At 41.4% G+C, this 22,504-nt stretch overlaps 1 protein-coding gene across 5 annotated transcripts in view; it reads left to right on the top strand.

Annotated features, from left to right (window-relative positions):
* The window catches only part of LOC124213348 (Myosin heavy chain-like), an 85,379-nt gene that overhangs the window by 55,530 nt on the left and 7,345 nt on the right, over positions 1-22,504 (top strand). For 3 of the 5 annotated variants that reach the window (XM_046614589.2, XM_046614590.2, XM_046614593.2), the window contains 3 exons: positions 21,371-21,499; positions 21,634-21,777; positions 21,922-22,011. In XM_046614589.2, coding sequence (XP_046470545.1) covers positions 21,371-21,499; positions 21,634-21,777; positions 21,922-22,011 — 363 coding nt within the window. Of the gene's footprint in view, positions 1-17,605; positions 20,804-21,370; positions 21,500-21,633; positions 21,778-21,921; positions 22,012-22,504 lie in introns of those variants that run through there. The other 2 variants (XM_046614594.2, XM_046614592.2) reach the window with 2 other exon arrangements.

The following is a 22,504-nucleotide window of genomic DNA, read 5'->3' as shown; positions in this document are numbered from 1 at the left end:
ATTCGCGCAAAAGAATAAAAATTTCTGGCAAAATCCCTTGTTGAACAAGTTCACCCATTGACAAAAGCGAGGACAGAAGATAACGAAAGGAGATAGAAGGTTACTTTCTTCTTTCGCCCCGATTCTCCGTGACCAATAATTATAATATTTCACATTCCTGCTGAGAAGGACAGTTTCTCTCATGTTTGGGCCATCTACCTCCTGTAATATAGTAGCCACTTCATATCTCTGTATTTAATTTTCACTCTCATTTTGTCTTGCCGAATAAATTCTACGATTTTAAACATGCCTACTGCAGAGGTTGTGTAGAGTAACAGTGTTGCCGGTGACCCGTTCGCCATGAATGCTTGCCTGCAGCTTACCTGCATCCCACACGGTAGTCAGAGTGTATTATACACCTATACGTATACGAGTTGGTCGAGAAACGTGTTCGCCTCCGCATCTTCGCAAGCCGCCTTACTTTTTTACTTGCTTCTTTCTCGCCCACCGTGGAGCAAATGGCTGTTGCTATCGATGTGAAAAAGAATAAACATGAGGTAGATCCGTACGATCCATTCTGCATATTGTAAAACGCGATTTCATTCGTATTATACAAACATCGGTATTCCGCGTGATATTGCGCAACCAAAACCGAATCGATCAATCTTGATTTTCCTAGATAGTGTTTCGTCCATCCTGGTTCTTTGACCTCCGATAACTACGTACTTTAACTTGTTTGCCAGAATACGCAACTTCTCGATGTATTCTCGGATTCGGAACTTAGTTTCCATTTTAAATTTGGAATGAATAATCATTCTCGTCGTAGCTTCACACCTGGCACTGATTCCAAGGTGTTATTCTCAAATCGGCAACTGTAATCGAATTACTAGAGCGGAAAGCGTGACACTATTTGTTGATGGTATAAGCGAACTTGATGAATGAAAATATGCCGGTGTTGAAAAGGAATGCAGCGGTACCGCCCAATTCCGTTTCGGATAATGTTATTATACTCTGGAATCTGGACTCGCTGAAAACCGTGAGATCTCTAGTGCGGATTAAGCCTCGGGTCAACAATGTCGAACAAATGACCGCCCCGCGGAATTCCGTACTCAACATTACTCACCAGCTACACCTTAAATAAGTAAATTAAGTGCCACATGTGTTCTGTTTATCTAAAAAACAAAAAACTGCCGTTATTTTCTAACAACAAGTGAGTTATTTTCGTAGTGTTTACTTGCGCAATTGCTTTGAATTCGATAGTTGAAAACAAAAATTAGAAAAAGGTAGATGGACAAGATCAGGAGGTTAGATTCTTAAAATTGCTCTACGGAATTTCAAGCCTGGCAATAATTCGAGACGAATCGATTACCGATAGGTATAACAGCGATCGATACACTTGATCCTTACAAGTTGTATTGCGGGCGAAGGTTGGAGAACTCTACGCTCCACTTTCATTTCACAAGCCTCGCGGTGATGTGTTCTTTTTTGATGTTTTTTTGTTTTGGTACGTTTGCTATCGTTAGTTTATTTTCAACTTTAATTTTCCTAATTCTCCGTAACGCTGCGTGCAAGTAGATGAAAAAATCTGTATACATGTATGTATATATGTATGTATATACATGCACCTGAAACCCGCTGCCACCTTTCTTTCTAGGTAACTTTCCCCCGCAGCGTCGTACGGTTCAACGTCTTATGGCTGCTGGTACTTACAAGGTACGCATATCGTCGTAGGAAGTACTCCAGTCCCTTCGAGAATAAAGCCACCTGCGTAATACCGAGAATCCCTGAACTTACCTTCTTCGATCCTTGACGTCGGTTATACCAAGGCGATCCAATTCATGCCCCTGTAACAGGAGAGATCGTGATCAGACATTTTTTGTATTTTCAAATCTGATTTTAAACGTGTAACGAGATTTAAGTACAATACGGACGGATTCACCGCTGCACCGTTGGTTTCGGTCGGAGATGGTCTGCCTTGAGCTATAGCATGGATTAAATTTAGCTATTGTAGGTCGTTCAATACACATTAGTTACGTGTACTTGTTCAATACGTACGTTACGATGGAAAATGCCAGCCACGGCAGCGGCGTGTATCTTCATCGCATCTATTTTGTAACCGATTTTAGTTAAAATATGTATGCGTGTGTTTGATAACCTATTACCAAATTCTTTCGTGGAAATGTTAGATGAACAATTCAACACGGGGTAGATCCGTCGAGTATGATGTAAATCGGACTACAGTTTAATTGAATCTCCCTGTATTTATGCAATTCACGGTACAATTCACCAATCGTCGGTTGTCTCATTGTTCATGATTGGCTAAATCTTTACTCTCTCTCATCGTGGATCATGAATCAAACGCTGATCGCTGAAATATACCCTAAATTGCATAAGCGCAGGCGGATTTTCAATAAATGTATCCGGAATTGCATAAATGCAGGCGGATTTTCGCAGCATGTACCCAAAATTGCATAAATGCAGGCGGATTCTGGAAGCATGTACCCAGAACTGCATAAATGCAGGCGGATTTTGATACCATATATACAGAATTGCATAAATATAGGTGAATTTACCTGATGTTAAATTGCCCGTGTAATATTTCGATGAAAAAAACTGGTCGAGTCATTTTGCTGTCAAATATTACAAGTTTTCATTGACAAGGGCAAAAGGATTATGTTGCGAACCTCCGAGGCGGCGGCGTAGAATCAAACGAGTTCTGGTCAGCATCGCGAGGGCTGGATATCATGCTCCAAGGATCTTATTGCGGGTTATATAGGATACCTCTGCAAGAGTGAAGACGTAAATCTACGACATCCTGGCAATAATCCAGAAGTACGGACTGCTCGTAATCAGTCGCCCATGTCTGTCGCGTGTATACAAAAGATTCCAACTCCTCGAGCAATTCCTAAGCTTATTTCAGGATGAAGATAAAAGTCGTTAAACCGTATTACGAATCAGAGAAAAACTAGCCGACCCTTATTATTTGTACCATTGCCGGTCGAGATTTATTCAAACAACTACGATGAAGCGAATTTTCCACCTCACGTCTAGCTCGCTTTTACGTCTAAGGAAGCTAAAGAATTATTATCGTCGACTCTGTTAAGCACAACGATATTCTCAGCATCGAATAATTCAATTCAACTCCTCTCAATAGCCGCCATATACATTCAACGGGCAGTCACACATTACGCTGAAAAAGAGGATGTAAATAAATTAACGGTACGTAAAATTCGTACCCGTTTGCAAAATTATTTGACAGACAAAATCAACCGTCTAGGTACTTGAGACCTGACTGATCACCAAATTTGTTTTACAATTCTAAAAATTGAGGTCAAAGATTGAAAAATTAATTTATATCGGTAGCTTTTGTTTACGTAGCGTCGTTTTGGCAGACATAAACTTTGATCTCATCATTCGTTCCTCCAGCGAACTTTATGTACGGAATAAGCGTGCGCTCGTAATCGACTTTCCGCATAAAATGATGCAGTGCTCGCGTCTTTACTATGTGGGCCATGTGAAAGCCGCAGCTACGCAACGATTCCAGCACTTTTTAGTCTCTCGGTGCTTTTGCAGTCATGTATAGTCGGTAATTGGGCTGACAGTTCCAATTTCCAAAATTCGTGCCCTGCGCTGTATTATATATAAGTAATCGCAATACCAAGACCGACTTTTATCGAGCTCTTGTCCGATTTGGCGGTTGGCACTTTTTCCGTTTGGGATACTAAAATTCAACAGTCAATCAACAATTCCTGAACCAATGTCACAGTACACGATGCGATTCGAAAAAATGAATCATTAATTATTATTTTTGATCGGTGATTTGTTGGGATCAAGCATGCGTCTGACATAAACGGTCGAAAGTTCGTAACTTGGTTAATTGGAACGCGATAGAAATCGTCACCTTCTACAGGCCGTACAGTTATAGAATGCTCTATAGCAACGACTCAGAATCCTTTTACGGTTATCTAATATCGATCGATCTCTCTATCAATTGTCAACACTTCGAGTCAACGAGTCGATGAGTTCTGATGGGTACTGTTGGTAAAGTTATTCAGTATAAAACTTTGCAACCTATACTATCTAAAGAGTAAAAAATTTTAACCGCTCTGTCGTTTTACAGATAAAACATCTTACAATTTACGATCACCTCAGGGAATGAATACAAATGCATTGCTGAAAAGCGGATATATTTCGAGAACTCAAGTTCCGACAACCAATCATTCAATTTTCTTGAGATTTGTTTTATTCGAAAGTATGTAGAACGACCTTTACTTCACATTGTGGTGCATATTTAGCGAAACTGACTTGGCGAAGGTAGATAAATTTGGAATTGAAATACTCTTCACCTGTCAAAATTCGCGACATGGAAGGTGACACGTTTCTTCCGCAATGTTGATCGCTCTTATTACCTGGATCGTATCTTCCTTTCTCCCGATTAGCAATGATGTGGTTGGCGTTGTCCTCAGTGACGCTGATGGCGCGTGGTAAAAATAAATAAAAATTTGCGTTTCTCTCGTTTTTAGAACCGCGTTAACATTCAACGTCGGTCTGCACTAACGCGAAGCGCGTGCTAGTCTCGCAACTGTGTCATCCACGTCTTGCCAATTCTGGTATTTCCGCTACAAACAGGCTTTCCGTATATCATCGAGACTGGGTCGCGGTGATCGCTTTGTCACTATCCAGGATACCGCAATCTAATCCTGCCCAGCCCATTCAGGTCTAGCCAAGCGGAATCCTAACGCCAAAACGAGTTCAGAAAGCATTTTACCAAGTATCGTTAAGGCTTTCATCGATATCTCGAAACCAGTGACTTTCAAGTCTGATCATCAGTCGTCGGCACTCGTAAGCAATGCTTCATTTCGAAGGAGTGTTTGATTAGTGTTTGTCATTCATAAGCTGGCACAGTGCAAGGGCGACAAATCGAAACAGGACTTGATCACTTTTACGAACTGATTGTGCGCAATCCATTAGCTCAGAAATGTTAAGCTCGTCAGGATGGTTGGAAAAGAAAAGGACACTCCATGACTCGATTGAACCTACATTGCATTAACCCAGATAAACAATGCTCACCATCCCACTTTTATCGTCTTTTCTCGACCCGTATTGTCGCCTTTGCGGAAACACGGTATAACTCTACGCGTTACTCGGACAATGACCGCGAATTGTAATTTCATCATCTCTTCACCAACTGCAGTCATGGATAACGTAAAAGTAATGGAGTAAAATCACTTGATCCTGACCTGGCATGAAGCGGTTTCACGACATCCGGAATTCTCGAGAACTTTGTAACCGTTCGTCTAGTTTGATTTAACGTTGTTTACAAATCTCGGCCAAAATCGTCATCGATCATTTTACAGCTAAGCATCCATCTTCTGAATATTAATAATTCTGTACCGATCAAACGCCTAGAAACTGAGCTCTGTAATGATATACATGCCAATAATTTTCGTAGCCTATGAATATTATGCAGCGACGCATTATACACACACACACTTCATTTTTGTTACAAATTACTCTTGGAAAGAGGCAAAACCGCGACAGTGAAGAAACAGCTTTAATTAGATGCTAATTTTCAATTATATTAATGGAACGTAAGTGTTCGGGTCACGGATTGGAAGAGAAACCGGGTTCGCGACACTTTGAAGTGTCTGCGACTGCATCGGCAGGCGAACCTCTCATCTACTCGCGCGTACGCTTTGCATAATTTAACATAACTTGAAACTTGCAATTACATAAATCTTAGGAATCGAAAGATGCGGATGATGAGCGTTAAGAGTGTAAACGTGCGTCTTCGGAACTTCCGCCTGGATTTCGTCCAGCTGGCAATGCTTTCACGATGACGGTAATCACGCCAATTCGTACCCAACAGTGTCCCAGCTTTCCTCAGCTATGACTAGGTGATAGATGATTTCTATACCTACACTGTCCAAGATTCGGATAATCGGCTTTGTTCGAGTCGACGTTTGAAAATTTATTACAGGCTTCCGAAATTTATGTTCGAGGAGTCAGAGTCGGCTCGTTTATTCGTTCGAATCATTTCTCGAAGTGCTGAAACTAGGGTAGTTCAACTAATCGATGAGTCTTTTAATCGTCTTGTCAGTTACTTTATCGGTCGACGAATTTACTAGGCAGTTCAAGTTTCCAATAATCGATTAATTCGATACTTTCAATTACCTAATCGTTTTTAAAATTATTCGAATCATCGATCCTGTCGATCTAGGAGTTACATCTATGAGTAAATGGCCGAAACAGTGAGTTAATTATGGGGATTCGTATCTCTGGAACTAATGAAATTCTAATGAAAAAAAAAAAAAATTTACGCAAAGCCAGATCTATATACTTTCGTATACAAGAAACCGTGATCGAATTGAATAATTTCTTGTTGGGATATAAAGTCCCAAAATTCACGAAGTTTTTCACCTGTCTACTCGTTGTTTCTCCAATTAATCAATCGATTAATCACAGAGCTCGCAATTGAAACAGTCAACTTAGTTGTCGTTGAGAATGTGATTCAGCGCCGTGCAAAACGTTTCATTTAACACCGCGGCGCGTTGCAGAATCCTCGTCGCTTTCTCGATTCTTCCGGTTTGGGGTCGCGTCAGGTCGAGTGCGATAAAAGCCGGGCCTCTGGGGATAGTTTGAATAACAGGTGCCTGGCAGCACCTCAGGAGAAAGGTACACCCATATACCAACCTGCAATATCATGCAGGCGATGACCTCTATTCCATCAAAGAGAATGTTTGACCTCCTCGAAAAGCAAACGGGAAACGTCTTAGCTGCTCGGTCATCGCGTCATCGATTATCCGATTCCTTTGAAATTAACCTCGTTAAAAAACTTCTCTGCGTTTATAGTCATTTACACAACAAATTGTCATGTAGAAAATTTTCACGTTGACCATGAAAAAAAAGTTGGCCCGATTAACAAGCGTATAGTGCAAATCCGAACTAATGGATGGATCGATTAACGAATTTTTTTTAACTCGGTAAAAACGTCTTGTCGATTCGCCAACAGCTAAATACTTATTGCATATAGTGCGAAAATGACGATTGTTCTGATCGGATCGATAATTACGATCGTTGCAAATCAAGCGATCCGAGTTATTCAAATTGGAATTCAATCGCGTTCTTAGCCGATCTTAGACGCCATAAATGATAAGCGGACGCGGCCAAGCGAACGTGCCTTGAGTTTAAAATGTTTTCTTGCCTGAGGTGAATAACTCTTGTCGGACACGTTGAGTTATAAAACCGTTTCTTACTCTCCTTATAGTCAATTCGATTCGATTGAACGTCATATTTATTATTTGAATCATATTTGGTGCCAGCCATTTCAATCTATAAACTTCAATTACTCGCCTAATTAATTGTCAGTACTAGTGGACGTAGGTCAGGTTCAGAAGGTAGAATTCTGGGGCGTTCCGTCAATGTATTTCAGGAGATTCTTCACCCATGAAATACGCTTGCTCTTCTAACTCGATCGGTTAGAAAGAAAACCTCAATCTTAACACGCCAAAAGATGTCTCCAACCAAGGAGTCAATGTTTTTGATTCTGAAAATCAATTCAAGTAATAGGTCAATGACTCAAACTCGATCACTAAAAAATGGCGTGAAAAACTACCGACAAAAATTACAGCGAACTTGTGTTGAAGTTGTGAAACTTTCAATACTACGTGTATTTTTATAATCAAGAGATTTTGAACTGTGACAGAGTTAGTTTTCAATTGGATTTACTCCTGAGTGGACTTCTTACGATTCATGAAACTTAAACTTCAACTTGTTTTCACTAAAATTAATCACTGAGAGTTTTTCGGGAATTTTTGCTTCATTTTCGATGGTGGTGTGAAACCTTCTTTAGGAAGTTAGTTGGCAAAAAATCGATACTTTCTATTCATTTTATTACAAGATATTCGTGATCTCGTCAAAGATACAAAAATAGAGAAAACTGGAATAATGAAAAAAAAAAATAGCTTAAACATCGGTGGTATATTTCAAAACGCTTCGAAATGACAATGAATCTAATAGATTCGTTAAATTTCACTGTACGATGGCTCGTTTTATTCAAATATGTTAGTAACTGAAAATCCACGAGATTTTTTAACCATTTTGAAGCAATTTGAAGTTGAAGCATCGTTATCTAAGATTTTTTTGTTATAATTTCATTATTTTCCATTTTTATATGTATTCTGAAAGAGATATTCATAACTCACATCGCTAACAATTTGGTAAATAGTCGATGTACGATCATCTCGTCGTAAAACTGTTTTAAAACATTTTTTCCTCAAGATTGGTGAGATAATCCGGCGAAGGGAAAACGGCCCATTTATTGTGAATCTAACGTAACGATCTTCTCGAGATTAAAGAGTCGTCTAGCAGTATCCAGTATCCGGCAATACGTAAGATCAATTAATTATAAAAAACGAATAATTTCCTCACTCGACTGCTCGATCCTTCAAAATGCATTCAGCGTTTATTCACGTGATCGGATGTTCACGGTTCGACGCCTCCGTCGTGCTGGTGCAAAACGGAATTTGTTCCCGAGATATTTTTGTGTCGATCTTCAAGTACCGACGATCTTTCGTCTCCACTAGCAACGTTTGGGATTTCGAAAATACCTATTTATTATGCTCCTCCGAGGTGTTTCTTAAATTCTGAAAGTAACTCTTGGTACTACACGATGTAGCACGTTTCGGAGGAAATTCTTCCGCCTGCGTTAAATCACCTTTTGTGTAGTCTTTGGCCAGCCTCGTGTGCTTTACGCTGTACATGCAAATGAACTCATCTGTATCTGCGCTCAAAAGGTACCGAGTTTCTTACTTTCTCATTTTCACAGTCTTCTCGACGTCGCTTTGACGCTTTATTGTCAACCTCAAAAATGAATCCTTTGCATATGAAATTTATTTTCGCAAATGCAGAACTCTTCAAGTACGTGTCCCAATTTTCTATTACACACCTTGATACTCTACGTTTAAAGAACTATTGTAACGTTGGAAAATTCGAACGTCACGGTCGCTTGGAATTCGTGAAATATTTACGTAATTCGAGGTGATTCGGCTGTGCAATAAAACAAGGTTCAACCTTGAACCGTTACTTGTTTCATTATACATAGATAAAAAGCTACAGGTTTACAATCCGCAAATCGCCAGGCAATTGGCTAATTTTACTTGAGTAATTATTGCCATATTTTCATTCCAGTATAATATCATTTCGTGAAGAAGACGAGTGTTCTTCTTGTATTCAAAGGCGGAGACTATTGAAAATCAGGTTTAACCGTGAGTAACGGTTAAAAGAGTTTTGTATACATTCAATGAGTGAGTTATATATGCGTTCGGTGTGCAGTTGCGGTTACCGTGATTACGAAAGAACAGCGTAAATTGCAGCTGAACAAACACGGGGCGCTTCTCAGATGTGTGAACTATCATTGGCTGCGTTTACTCTGCGCAGAAAAGACATCGGTAGGTAGTTTTAGAGCTGGACCACGTGCGTCTTGGGGAAGTGACGATTGGTGGATAAACAATGAATATAGGTTTCTGGGACTTTAAGTTACCAGATATTCACGTTACGGTGAAAAATTTTCCGAAACAAACTTTCGAAAAAACCAGTTCTACCAGTAAAATCATGCTGTGCGACAGGCGGGTATAACATAAAACCGATATTTGCCGCACTTTCTCGAAATTCCATATCTAATTATATTGATTATACTGTAATGTATTCTATGGCAAAAAAATCATTTTAAAATCAATACAGAAATTCTGCGATTAACGTTTTAAAACTCGTTCTTCACGACTGCTGGACGTTTAACTGCAGGGCATTTCAACTTTCTAATCAATTACTTACATCGTTTGGTTTATACAGAGCTTCTTTACATCACTCAGTGACTATTATGTACCTCACTGCACGAGATTTTCCACCAATCATCATAATATTAACACCGATTTAAATATATGATCACATTTTCTTCGCACTCTAAGAATATCAGGATACACTCCGACCTTTTTTATTTCTTTTTGGCGCAAAAAACAGATTGAGTCATACTTGTTTTTTGCCTACAGGAACTCCTACAAATTTTTTGACAAGGGTTTAATTCATATCTCGAATTGAGGATTTTCATGTTCCGCAATTAGTATGTAGTACTACGACATATCAAAATTATATATATATATATATATGTCATCGTGTTTCAAGTCAAATTGCTTTTCAGCTTCTTGCACTGTCAAGATTCATCACTTTGCGCAGCTTATTTCCGGCGCAGGAAGTGACATTCCATCGGCTGAGTTGAAGACATGCTTGCAGTGAGTGTAGAATCAGTGATGTAAAAAAAGAGATTGAGCGTCGGTACATTTGGTACCAAGAAGAGATCCATCTTTGAACAAAGTAGACCAAAACTTGGCGTACCGTGACGGGGCGACTTGAAGCCTTTATCTCGGTCTGGACGAGGTGACAAAACCCAAACGAGAGCAAAACGAGTACCCGCAGGAAGTGGACCGTGTCTGGTGTAAAGCGCTTCCAAATAGTGTTAGAAGTATCGAAAATAATTTACGGTCGTTAATGAAATCTCCAAGTGTTTCGGTGGTCGAGAAAAGAAAAAAATCCTTTTTCTTCTCCATCGGCAACGTTCGAATTATAAGGTATCGGCGATAAGCTTGACTGCTTGCACCAAACCGTAGAATTCGGACAATCTTTAGTCGGGCATGCCTGAAACTTGTCGAGCACTTACACCGACAAATATTTCAGTCCTCCTTTCCAGGAATGTCGAGTTTCAAATTATTTCTCAACACTTCTCTCGGATCTGACCATCCTCACCTTCTTTCGACTGACGTACCGACGCAATCATATCGCTGATGCTCAAGTAGGCTAGAGCTCAGGAAAAATCGCTGCCTGACTAATTAATGAGATGGATGTATAATAATTGCCCGGTGAGCAAATGCTTTCTTGCCTGTTATTAAATAGAAACTAGATTTACATTACATTACTGGACGGTTAACATCTTTCACCGCGGCTTGTGATTCGATGCTATTACTGCGCGAAGAGTTTGCTGAAATTATAATCCTCGTACTTATATTATACAGAGTGAGTAGCTAACGGTCGAATAGTGTAACGCGCATGCGCTAAAATACCAAAGCGGAAGCAATTGTTTTGTCAGGCTAACAAACTGTCATAAGTTTAGATGACAGGTTACCATAATGTATGTAACCTCAAAAACTTTGACAGCTGTCGGTGGCAGTTGTGCTCAACTTCGTTCGTTTCCCGATTAATAATTTTTACGAATAGAAACATTCTTAATCCGCCCATTCGATCTTAAAAAACAGTACCTACAGCAAAAATGTTTTATCTATTACAGATGCCCTCAATATTTTTGCAGAACTGTCAAACTCTTTGAGGTTATATACATCGCGGTGACCTCCTATCTAAACTTATGATGGTTGGTTATCCTGACAAGATAACTCCTTTTGTTCTAGAGTTCTAGCGCATGCGCGTTACACCACACGACCGTTAGCTACTCTGTACATGTACTGTGATTTCATAGGTGAGCCGTCAATCTTATATTATACGATGGAAACTTCCTACTAATCGTAAATCAAGCTTGAGGCCGATGCTCGATACATTTTTGTCTCGATCCGAATAACGAAGTTTGTATCCTTAGTTTCCAATTATCGAGACTGTATGTGGTCGGAATTTTTTTTGCCGAGAGTCGAGGAGGGGGTCGGTCAGTTTCAGATTCGACTGACTTGCCTGTGAAAGAAATTTGCTCCTCATTGCATCGACTCGCAAACTCGCATCTCTAATTTATCAGACGTCCGCAGCTCGCCGTGAACAAAGTTTCTAAGCGAGCCGCATCCTCGACCTCGACAGGGGTTTTAAATCACCGTGTTTCGTTGTTGCAAAAACCGTCAGACCACCATGGCAATAAATTGCATGGTTTTGCCCGGTGACTTGATTGCGGCCCTACTCTCCTGACCTCTTTCCACCCGACTTGTCAGCTAAATCATTCGCTCTTCCGTCGAAAAAGTTACGGACCAATAAGAAACCCAGTGATTATACTTCGAAACACGATCGCGTGTATCTTTGCCTCTTTTCCAATCATCAAAACCCATCCTTTACTGATTCTGCTTGTCGCCATGTCGTGAGAACACTTTGAGAACAAGAAAAATGGGTTCGCGGTTGTCGTAATACGTTCATGAAATTCAAAAATTCTGGATTCGTCTTATTGTTAGTATCCTTGTGTCTTAAATGATAATTTTTGTTATCAAGTTCCAGTTGTTCGCGCGACGAACTCCCGAAAACCGAGGCGTTCGCAACTGCGAATCCAATAGTAGAATCGTCAGTGGAACCGCATCTCTGTTTTTGCCTACAAAGTACGAATTTAGCGAATAGCGTATGAAAATAAGACCTGTGATTTGTGCTACAGTGGTAATAAAGAATCCTCAGGGTCGGGCGATCGGCTGGGAGCTGATTCTTAGTAGAAGCGGCGGACAAACGCTGGGGTATGTAATTGCATCTCTGGGAGGTTTCCTGTATCTGGGTTGGTCTTGCAAGCAAAGTACAGAGTACTTTCTGGATGATAGATACCGCGGAGCGGCGAAGCAAAACGTGATTCCCGAGGCTTGTTGGCGCCTCGAGAGTCTCTCCAGGGTGTCGCGGGTCTTCGTAGATAGCGTCGGGAATTTATCAGAGCGAGAAGAGGTCGCTAGGGTCAAGCGTCCATCGACAACTTGATCGATTCTTCTTTGCTCCAGGATTATGAAGTCGTTTCACTTGAAACGGGTACCTTTGAAGCATCACACTTATCAAGAATATCGTAACTTTATTTCGGGGTTGTGTGCGCGGTAAAACGAGAAATTTATTTCGGTATTGGTCCCTCATATATCAATAATTAGAAGGTTGGGTGACATTGAAATTTTTGAAAATACGCAGCAAACTAGAAACGTGCCCTTTTCAAACCGTTATACTTTTAGTTCCTCTCATACTTCATGGCGTATAGTTTCAAAATTCTTGAAGTGCATTCTCATCCAATATTTGTTACTGCTAGCAGGGGCCAAAAAGTTGATTTTATTTTCAAAAGTATGAGCATATTCATTAGTCAATATCCTACACTATGTTGTAAAGTTTCAAAATGGAACACTGATGTAAAATAATTCAAAACAACCATCAACTCCATGTCGTAGTTGCATTTCTTAACTTCACAGTTTAGTAGAAAATTGATCTACGAATATGCTCACGTTTTTTCAAAATTTTTTAATTGTAATTGTTCATAATAAATGAAATTCTTCATTGGTATTGATCTTGACAAATATTACGTGAACACGCACTTCAAGCACTTTAAAACTAGCTAAAGTTCAAATCTTTAACATCAATAGAACCACATACAAAGGTTTGAAGATGGGCATGGTTCCAATTTTTAACATATTTTTACAAATTTTAGATTCATCCAGCTCTCGAATTACTGACATTATGAACAAATACCGCAATACTTGTCATGTTTTCTGTACGGCAAAGAAGTGAGAATCAAATCGGAAATATCGAGTTATGTTTTAAAAAAAAAAAAAACGACAAAAACCACCCCACTCGAAGTAGAATGATTTACTGGTTCACTTGCCAATCAGTTTTCCTCGAGAAAACTACGAGTGCTGATATTCATTCCAGGTCTGCTATCGACTCTTCGGTGTTCGCTGTTTCGTCATGCAGGTCGCTAATTACCGCTCGTTGAAACGGCCTGATTACCCTGTCAAATTTGGGGCGGTAAAAAATTTGCCCAATTTGTTGCCAGTAAAACTCCGTACATATATCTCTGGTACTCTCGAGCGATGTTTATATTCTACAAGGTTGCAATTAGTTACGTTACCGTAACGATTCATGCTGAGGAAAAACTTCGATACCTTTATGATTAAATTCTGTACTATAACCGACAATTTCTCTTTACGATAACCGTTTTCATTTCTTCATTTTATGTCTTATCGTGTGGACTGCAGTCTAAATGTCTCCAACGACGAGCTGTTTCTCAATCATGTTTATCCATCTCTTGGAAGACCCTGCTAACGACTAAAATTATTAGCTATGCTACTCACGACACTTTCCTGTAAGTCATCTACTTCTGTCTTCCGCTTTACTCGTGACATCTGTCACATTTTCCTTATGCTACTCTCCAGTTTCTTCCTCTTTGTTCCTTAGGCAGTTTTAATTCACCGCTTCATTTCGTAACCGCGTGAATCTTCATAGCTCTGTACGTAATCGTGCCAACACTGTACGAAACGGAAGTCGTCTATTAATAGTTCCTGAAAACCTATTAAAGCACAGTCGTATATTACAGAACCTATTGATTCCTCGAGGCTTATTTGTTACTATATAATTCAACATCTCAGAATTTCATTACTAAAATCCGAATCAGTACAAATTTTTTCATTGAACGGTGTTATGCCAGTACATCATTACTGAAAGTTAAGTGTTAGATGTGTATTACATATCTATTGAAACTCCACGAACTATGATTTCATATATTTTCCTCTTCTCCAAGGTTAAATACATCTTTACGATCATGTCGAAGAACATTCCATTTACACTGACCATTCATCGGCACTAATATCGGATAATCGAGGTTAACAATCATTCGGTGTCACGTCTAGATTGCTGATATTTAATTGATTATGTATAACTATACCTATGCCCATCTATAGCACAAGTTTCGAATTCTACTAAGAATTATATATTTATGAGGAGCGTACAATACGAATTATTGCAGACATCTGAGAATGTCATTATAAGTCATCGCTTGCTCTCGGAAGGCAGGCGTTCGCTTTCTTGCGCAACAAGCTGAGGCTGGATTCAGGCGTGGGTTATATAAATAGTCGGCAGCGTCGGGTCTTCACTCGAACAACGTTGAGATGCTGCAGGGCAGCGCATGGAGCGGAATCGGGACAACCGGTGCCGAACCAGGTAGGCAAGCAGGTGCTGCAATCCTCGACATCTCGAGCAGGTTCCGAGCCAAAGAACCCGGAGTTTAACGCAGGCAAAACCCCCGTCTTTGGATTAGTACCAGTACCTACAGCAGTCCGCGACCCTCGCCTGTTTGCTCAGCAGGCTCACGTTCGCCGAAGAGAATGTTACCCACACCAGGCGACGCTACGACGTCGAAGAGAAAGAGATTTTTCCCTCCGAGGAGAGAAGATGACCATTTTCATATCGCGAAGGCAGCTACGATATCGTTTTTTTGTAAATTTGGCATTTACCGTGCTCTCTGCAAAGTTCGTGCCAAAAACCAAATCGATTTCTTTCTACAGTAAACTCACTCTCCACTCTGTGACAAAATTTTGGTGCAGACCTCTCTAACGGACTTATAATTTCGCAGGTATAAATCTGAAACTATCTGATACCCGAGACGAGATTTAGGATATTAAGAAAATTTCAAGGTTATCGAGGCTTATGTTATATGAAACGTTCTTAAATAGAGAAATAACGAGCTAACAAAACCTCATTTAAATATCAAAACTACGCCAAAAGTATCGATTCCGATGTTTCAGATTCTAATGAGAGCCGAAATTGGGACTTATTTGACCATCGGAAGCCTTAGTTACAATATTTCTGTATTAGACTTAAATTAATTCTTTAGGTTTTCTTTTCTTGAATTCCGCAGATTCGGGGATCTATTAAGTCAAACTGCAGAGCTATAAGGATCTGGAGGGTTCAAATGAGACCTAAAAGATAAAGGAATAGAGGGTGAAGAAGTTCAAACGAGTTTCAAAATTTCGACCGATCATTTTATCTCTGAATTGACCATAAAAATTTCCAATCACTGAAGCTCACATTTTTTACAGTGCCTAAGTCGACGATTCAATATTAAAAGATCCGTCGCTTCCAATATCGAGAGTGAAGTGATTCGATCAGTTTCTCCGAAAGTCTACCGACTTGATACTAGATACTATATACTTGAATTCTTACGCCTACTTGTCGTTTTTTCTCTCTTCAATCCGCAGTTACCTCAATCGCGCATCTATACATTCGATGTAATAAGATGCTATTAGCTTTTTGCCGGTTACTTGAAACCGGTTTAAACGATGAATTTAGCGAGCTTTGCATGCCGATCTTATACTCCGCTTGTATGTACTTACGTATTCAAACGACACATTACGCACAACACTTGTGGCAACAATTGTGACATTCTGTCGAAGTTTCAAATATATTATGTACTGCCATATTTCTTTTCTGACCTCCGTACAATTGCCTGTGAGAAGATAGTGATGCGTATTTCTGAGGAACAATAATCCATCAATTTATTACAGAATGTTACTCGAACTTCTTTTCACACCATTTACTCGTTTCACAACCAAAGTGCTGTGATGTCGTCATTACCGAGTGTGATATCGAGCGAATGTAAACACGTTTTGAAATTGACCAATCGAATCACAGTATAAAACTGTTTTTTTCCTCATCGCGCCCCCCCCCCCCCCCAAAAAAAAAAAAACTGTTCTCATGGATTGCCTCGCGCACCGATTCGAAATTTATATCTCGCGATCTTGGCGCGATCGAGGAAGAGAGAGCAGCCAAATAACGAGAGATGCTTTGCTCATACCCGCATACTCACATAAAATATATACCTACCCAACGGTTGGAACCACATGCAATAAAACTGTTCCACTTGGGATATATTTCAATGTCTTGGCCGCACCTTGTGACCACTTTCACTGGGGGGGGGGGGGCTCCTCCTCCTCCTCCTCCTTCACGCGGTATATTTCTATACGCCTTCGTGTCGAGATGAAGAGAAGAAGAAAAAACAGCCACGTAATTGTCTGCGTGGCCATTTTCATATCTTTTAATTTTATTATCACTACCGCCGTTTAATGAATAATGTCGCTTTGTTCAAATTTACATTCCATATCTGTATCCATATAATATAAGCAAACCTTGTTTACCTATATAATTACTGCGATGGAATCGCATTGCGCAGGGTTACACGCTTACCATCTGCTGGTGATTCTTATGAGGCAGAGATTTTATTCTATTTCCTCTTTTACTTCTCTATCCCTTAATCAATCTCTTTCTTCTCTCTCTTTCTCTCTCTTTCCGTCCCGTTTCCCCCGCCTTCACCACAAGCCAGTATAACTTTTTCTCATCTTCTTACATCTTCTGCAGTCTCTATTCCGACTTCACTTCCGCTTCCCTTCGTCTAGATCCTAGACTAGACTTGAGATAATTTTTTCCACATTGTCGCCTCACTGTAAATGGTCATTACGATCCAAGAACGGAATGATATAATGGAAACCTGACAAGTTTAAGCAATCGGTGAAAATGATGAGTAACTTTTCTAATCGCAATATTGGGAATTTTTCATACGTGCCGAATTTTGCACCAATTAGTTAATTAGCAAGGATTTATCGACATCGCCTTCGAATGGATCTTGACCTCCTCCGACTTGGCTAGAAATCAGTGGCTTTCTTGGAGGACGGAGCCATGGAACTGCGGCTGGAGACAGCTACGGCAGAGTCGGAGTAACCGGTCGCGTGGACGAGAAGTTACCAATTGTGTTGGTTCTGCTTTGGCCAGGTGCGCGAGGTGGGGAAGGTGCATGAAAGACAGGGGGGCGCACCTGACTGACTAGCTCTCGGTATCCGAGATCCAAGAGCGCTCTTCCTGGACTCAGTCCGAGTTGGTGCCGCGAGCTGCAATGTCGCGGATCCTCTGCTGCTTCGACCGCCATGCCAGTTTGTCACAGTGATAGAATCCCGGCCGAAGATTGATTATGGATTTCAAAAAAATGAGTTACAGTTGAAAACTTGCCGGCCCCCAACAGTCTTGAACTGTCGCGACGTTACGGAAGTAACGATCAAACTGTGTCCACGTGTCATTAATCGCGATTGTGAAAAGCGGTATTAAGACTGTTATTGAAAATAGTGTAATAACAACCTCAATATCAAGTCAGGCAATAAGCCAGCCGGCTGTAACGGTAAACGATCGACTCACGTTAGCCACTGAGTTTCAATCAACCGTCTTATAGATTCCTTCATAGATTGAAGTATTAGATCATTAACAGTGAAGGTTGGTTGCGGTTGTTTTCCGGTGTGTTAATGTGGATCCATCAAAATCGATAGTCACGTCTTCGTACCATTGAAAACACCCTGGAGCATCGGCTCTGCAACTTGTTGACCGTCCTATACGAGGGTCCAATTGTAGACTAGATAAAGCTAGCTGCTTACAAGAGGTTTCCGTGACTTGACGTTATCTAACCAACACTCGTCCGGAGTGCTGCTGATGTATTATATTCAGGCAACACACAAGCTTGACCGCGAAGCGTCTCATTCAGTGGACGTTTGTTGTTTGAGAGGAAAGTCGTAGACCTTTGATAAATCGTGGAATCAGCGTGCAACGACGCTGGCTTAGCTCGATGCAAGCTTAAGTATCGAATGAGTGTCCGATGATAGTGGCCGGTGAATAGTCCACGAAATTCGATCTGATTACCAGAATCTTTGAAAGAAAAACTCTCTGTGTTCATCGTGTGTGATTGAGTGTAACGGTAATCATGGCTTCGGCGAAGGGCGTTTGCATACCAAAGTCGACGAATGGTGTCGGTCTTCAGAAATTCTACAACAATCCAAATTGGTCTCCATCTGGACCTCAGCGTCTCGCTAAAGCCAGAAGCACGTCGAACATTGCGAAGCAGGTTTCATTAGCCGTAACGAATTCGCAAACACAACGACAGGATAAAAATGGCGTTGGTAACACGGCGAGTAAGCGGCATAGTATCAACGGGCCTCCGAACAATAGATCATCACCTGCAGGTGCCGTTACAAACAAAAGTGCGCGTTGCTCGACTTCATCGGCGAAGTCGGCCGCGCCAAACGTGACCGTGATACAAATATCGGGAAGCGACACCGGTTTGGCAACAAACAATTCAGCCGGTAATCCAGTTCCGGCGGTACGCTCAAACGTATCTGGAAAACCGCGTCCAAGTCTGAGCAGACTGAGTCGAAGCAGCCTGTCCCTGAGCCCGATGAAGAGCGAGCCGAAAAATAAGACCAACAAAAAAGAGAAGGAAAATTCGTGCACCATACTGGAGGACAGAGCACTTTTGAAGAAAGGTTTACTTCCGAAAAAGCCGGACGCTCTTCAAAGAAAAGGTCTCAACCGATCCACCAGCCTGTGGAACGTTCCTGTAGACTCTACCCAGCAGCAAAATACACCTTCGAAAAACAGACATAGCATCCATGAAGGAAACAAAAGCAATGCAATTGGAAGTGCTGGGAAAAACGAAAACAGGGGAATCCTGAATCGCACCACCAGCCTGTGGAGCGTTCCGTGCGCCGCTGGCTCGGGGAAAATGTCCAGAGCGAAATCCGTGTCGGGACTGCGACCCAGCCGAATACCACTATTCACGCAACATCTTAGCACACCAACTGCGGCCAATTGTTCTCTGGTCGATCTATCGCGAGTAGATCGTAACGCAGAGGTCAGTACATCCAAGAAGGTCGAAGACTGCGACGAGCTGGACCGATCCGTTGACGAGCACATTTACCAGAACTGTCAAGATGCCGCGGTCAAGCGAGTCGACCCAATTTATCAGAACTGCCGGACGAACTTGCCAAGCCCAACGAAAAATTTACCCATTTACGAAAATCTCAAGGGCCAAGGTGCGTCGTTGGAGAGGATCGACAGTCTCAAGGAGCAAACTCCGAAAGACAAAAATGTCCCGGCGAAGAAGGAACTGCTGCGCACCAAATCCGTACCGTTAGAGGTTCACGATTCCGTGGACCTGGAAAAACGTGTCAAACAGTTGATGGCTGAGCTAGACGAGGACAATGATAACAAAAGCTCGAAAAGCGTCAAGAGAGATTTGAAGATAGACCTAGAAACTTGCCGGGCGAATCTTGCTAAGAGTAAGCAGGTCCTCTCGCGAAGTCGTGATAACTTGAACAGAAGCAGAGAAGAGCTTGCACGGAGCAAGGAGAATTTGTCTCGTAGTCAAGAAACATTGGAGAGAAGCCGTGGTTTCGCGAAAAGTCACGAGAGTCTTCTTCGTCGTGGCGAGCCAGAGACAAACATCCAGGAAATACGCCGGAACTGGGAGAACCAGATTAAAAAGTCACAAGAAAAGTCGGAATCTCCGATGACAAAAAACAAACCGTCACCGAAACCAAGAATCAACACGAACACCGTGAACTTGTCGAAGAAACCACCTCCGGTACCCGTGGCAACGGATGCGCTCCTTGAAGCGAAGAGAGTAAATGGCGCGAAGAGGGTGAAGGACATCGAGCACCTCGTAAACTTCTTCAACTGTAAAAATACCACTGAAGTTGTTCAGCAGTCACCTGGGGCAAAGGATATCATTGTTCCCAACGAATGGAATAAAGAAGGGTCTGTCGCAGCTAGCCCAGCCGCTGATGAGAACAACAAGGACATGTCGAAGAAGGACAAAAACGGATACATGTCCGACGACAATTGTTCCGAAGACAGCGGCCACATGAGCAACGAGAACGACGCGGAGTGGAAGGACCGCAACGAAGAATTGAAGAAATTCAACAAGAGCGAAGATTTCTTAAAGGGTATTATCCAGGACCTAGACACCAGCCTCGAAAGAACCATCGAGGTTTTTAACGCCACCCCGATAGTACAGCGCTTCATTCCCACCGCGGAAAAGAAATCGGCTAGAAAAAGTTTGTCCATATCCAGCGGGGCTAGCAGCATCGAAAGCTGGGAAGATGCAAAGTCGCAAAGCCCAAGGAGCTCCAGCGAGAGCGAAAGCTGGAAGACTGCGGCTACGAAAAAGATGTCGCCTGCCTCGCCGATTATACCGTTGGCCGAAAGACAACAGGTCACCATTAAAACTACACGCTACCGTACTCAGGTAGTGGGCGCTTGGTTGTGGAATTAATTCACGCGCAGTCAAGCTAATCTTTCTCATTTTCTTACCTTCCTTCTCTTCTTTTTCCTCCTCACGCTGATCTTGATATTTTCAGATAACGAGCTATTGAATTAATTTTATTCTTTTAAATCATGCTAACAGAAGTTTGGATCGCTCGATCCTTCTGACCGCCAAATTCGTTGACAGATCACACCGCATTCATCTTGTTTACAGTCAACTTTAACTTTTGCCAAGATTTCCCTCGGCCGTTGACCGTGGACAGCGAGTATTATTATAATTTGCAATGAAATTTTCAACAAGTTAGGGCCTTGATTTCCTCCCAATGCTCATCCGTTGTTGTTTCGTTTATTGCTCAGCATTCATTTAAATGTAAATAATCATAAGGGATGCCTTTGTATTCATGCAGCAGGTATATTAACACGTTGGTATAAATAAGAATACTGGCATAATAATATCAAGCCACACGTTGTAACTGTATCGCTTTTATCTCGCATCAAGCGAAGTGTCGCTATCTAGTTAAATTGGACGCGTGTCCATTTCCGTTGACAGATATTTTTCCGCTCTGGAGCGTTGGAACAACTCGAGTCTCAGAGGGATGAGAAGTTAACCGGTCACGTAATTTTGCTGCAAGCAAGATGCCGCGGATATCTTGCACGTCGTAAGCTCAACACCTTGAAGGTAAGCGTCGAAGCCGTTAACTGACTTTGCAATTATGCCGAATACCATGATCAAGAACCATAAAAATGATTAACGTCAACTTTTTCCGACTATTGGAAATCTTGTTGCAAATGTAAAACACTTTTATGTAACAGTTGCAAGACATGGCAGTGCGGTGTATACAAAGAAACGTGAGGAAGTTGATGTCTGTACGAGAATGGCCCTGGTGGCGTCTCTACGTTAAAGTAGCACCACTCCTCAATGTTCACCGCACCGAAGATCAGCTCAAGGCAAGAACGGTGAGTCGTTGGTTCTTCAAACGTTCTGTAGTAACTGTAGTTTTCACGTTTACATATTTAAAACTGTATTTGAATGCCAAATTACCCCGTAAAGATTTGGGAGGTAGAAACTGCTTTGCTCACATCAATTTGATTGGTTTGCAGGAAGAACTCGAGGTACTGAGGGCCAAGGTTGAAAGGCTGGAACAAGAGCGAAATCACCTGAAGCACGACAACGACAAATTGGAAAATAAGGTGAGTCTAAAGAAAAATACGTACCTACATATGTATCATTTTTTATCAGTATATAAGTAGGTTGACGACAATCTATAGTCAAAACCTGTTATAATAAACTTGAATTAGCCGACACGTAGCGAGGCTTTTGTGCGTTCCAATTAAATCTTTTGAATCCGTGTAATTGAAGGCGTGAATAGATGCTGGAATCACAATGCACGGAATTCTTGGACGGTCTCCCGATCGTCAGTCGTGAGGTTCGAAGTGTCCGACGTTCAGTTAACGTTCATGTGAGAGTTGGAATAATAAAATACCGAGAGTTTTTTCGTATATTATTAACCCGTCGATACGCATATCGCGCATTTTTTTTTTTTTTTTTTTGCCATTTGGTATTTCGACAATGATCTGGATGTTTTCTAGTGCCGAATACGTAAGTTGCCAAATCTGTAGGATTGCATGTGAGGATCAGATGAGAACGAAATTCTTTGCGTGTTTCATAATGTGACGAGTCTAC

Source organism: Neodiprion pinetum, chromosome 2 (genome assembly GCF_021155775.2).
Source record: "Neodiprion pinetum isolate iyNeoPine1 chromosome 2, iyNeoPine1.2, whole genome shotgun sequence".
In the NCBI taxonomy this organism is placed as follows: domain Eukaryota; kingdom Metazoa; phylum Arthropoda; class Insecta; order Hymenoptera; family Diprionidae; genus Neodiprion; species Neodiprion pinetum.
This window is presented reverse-complemented; position numbering and strand designations above follow the sequence as displayed.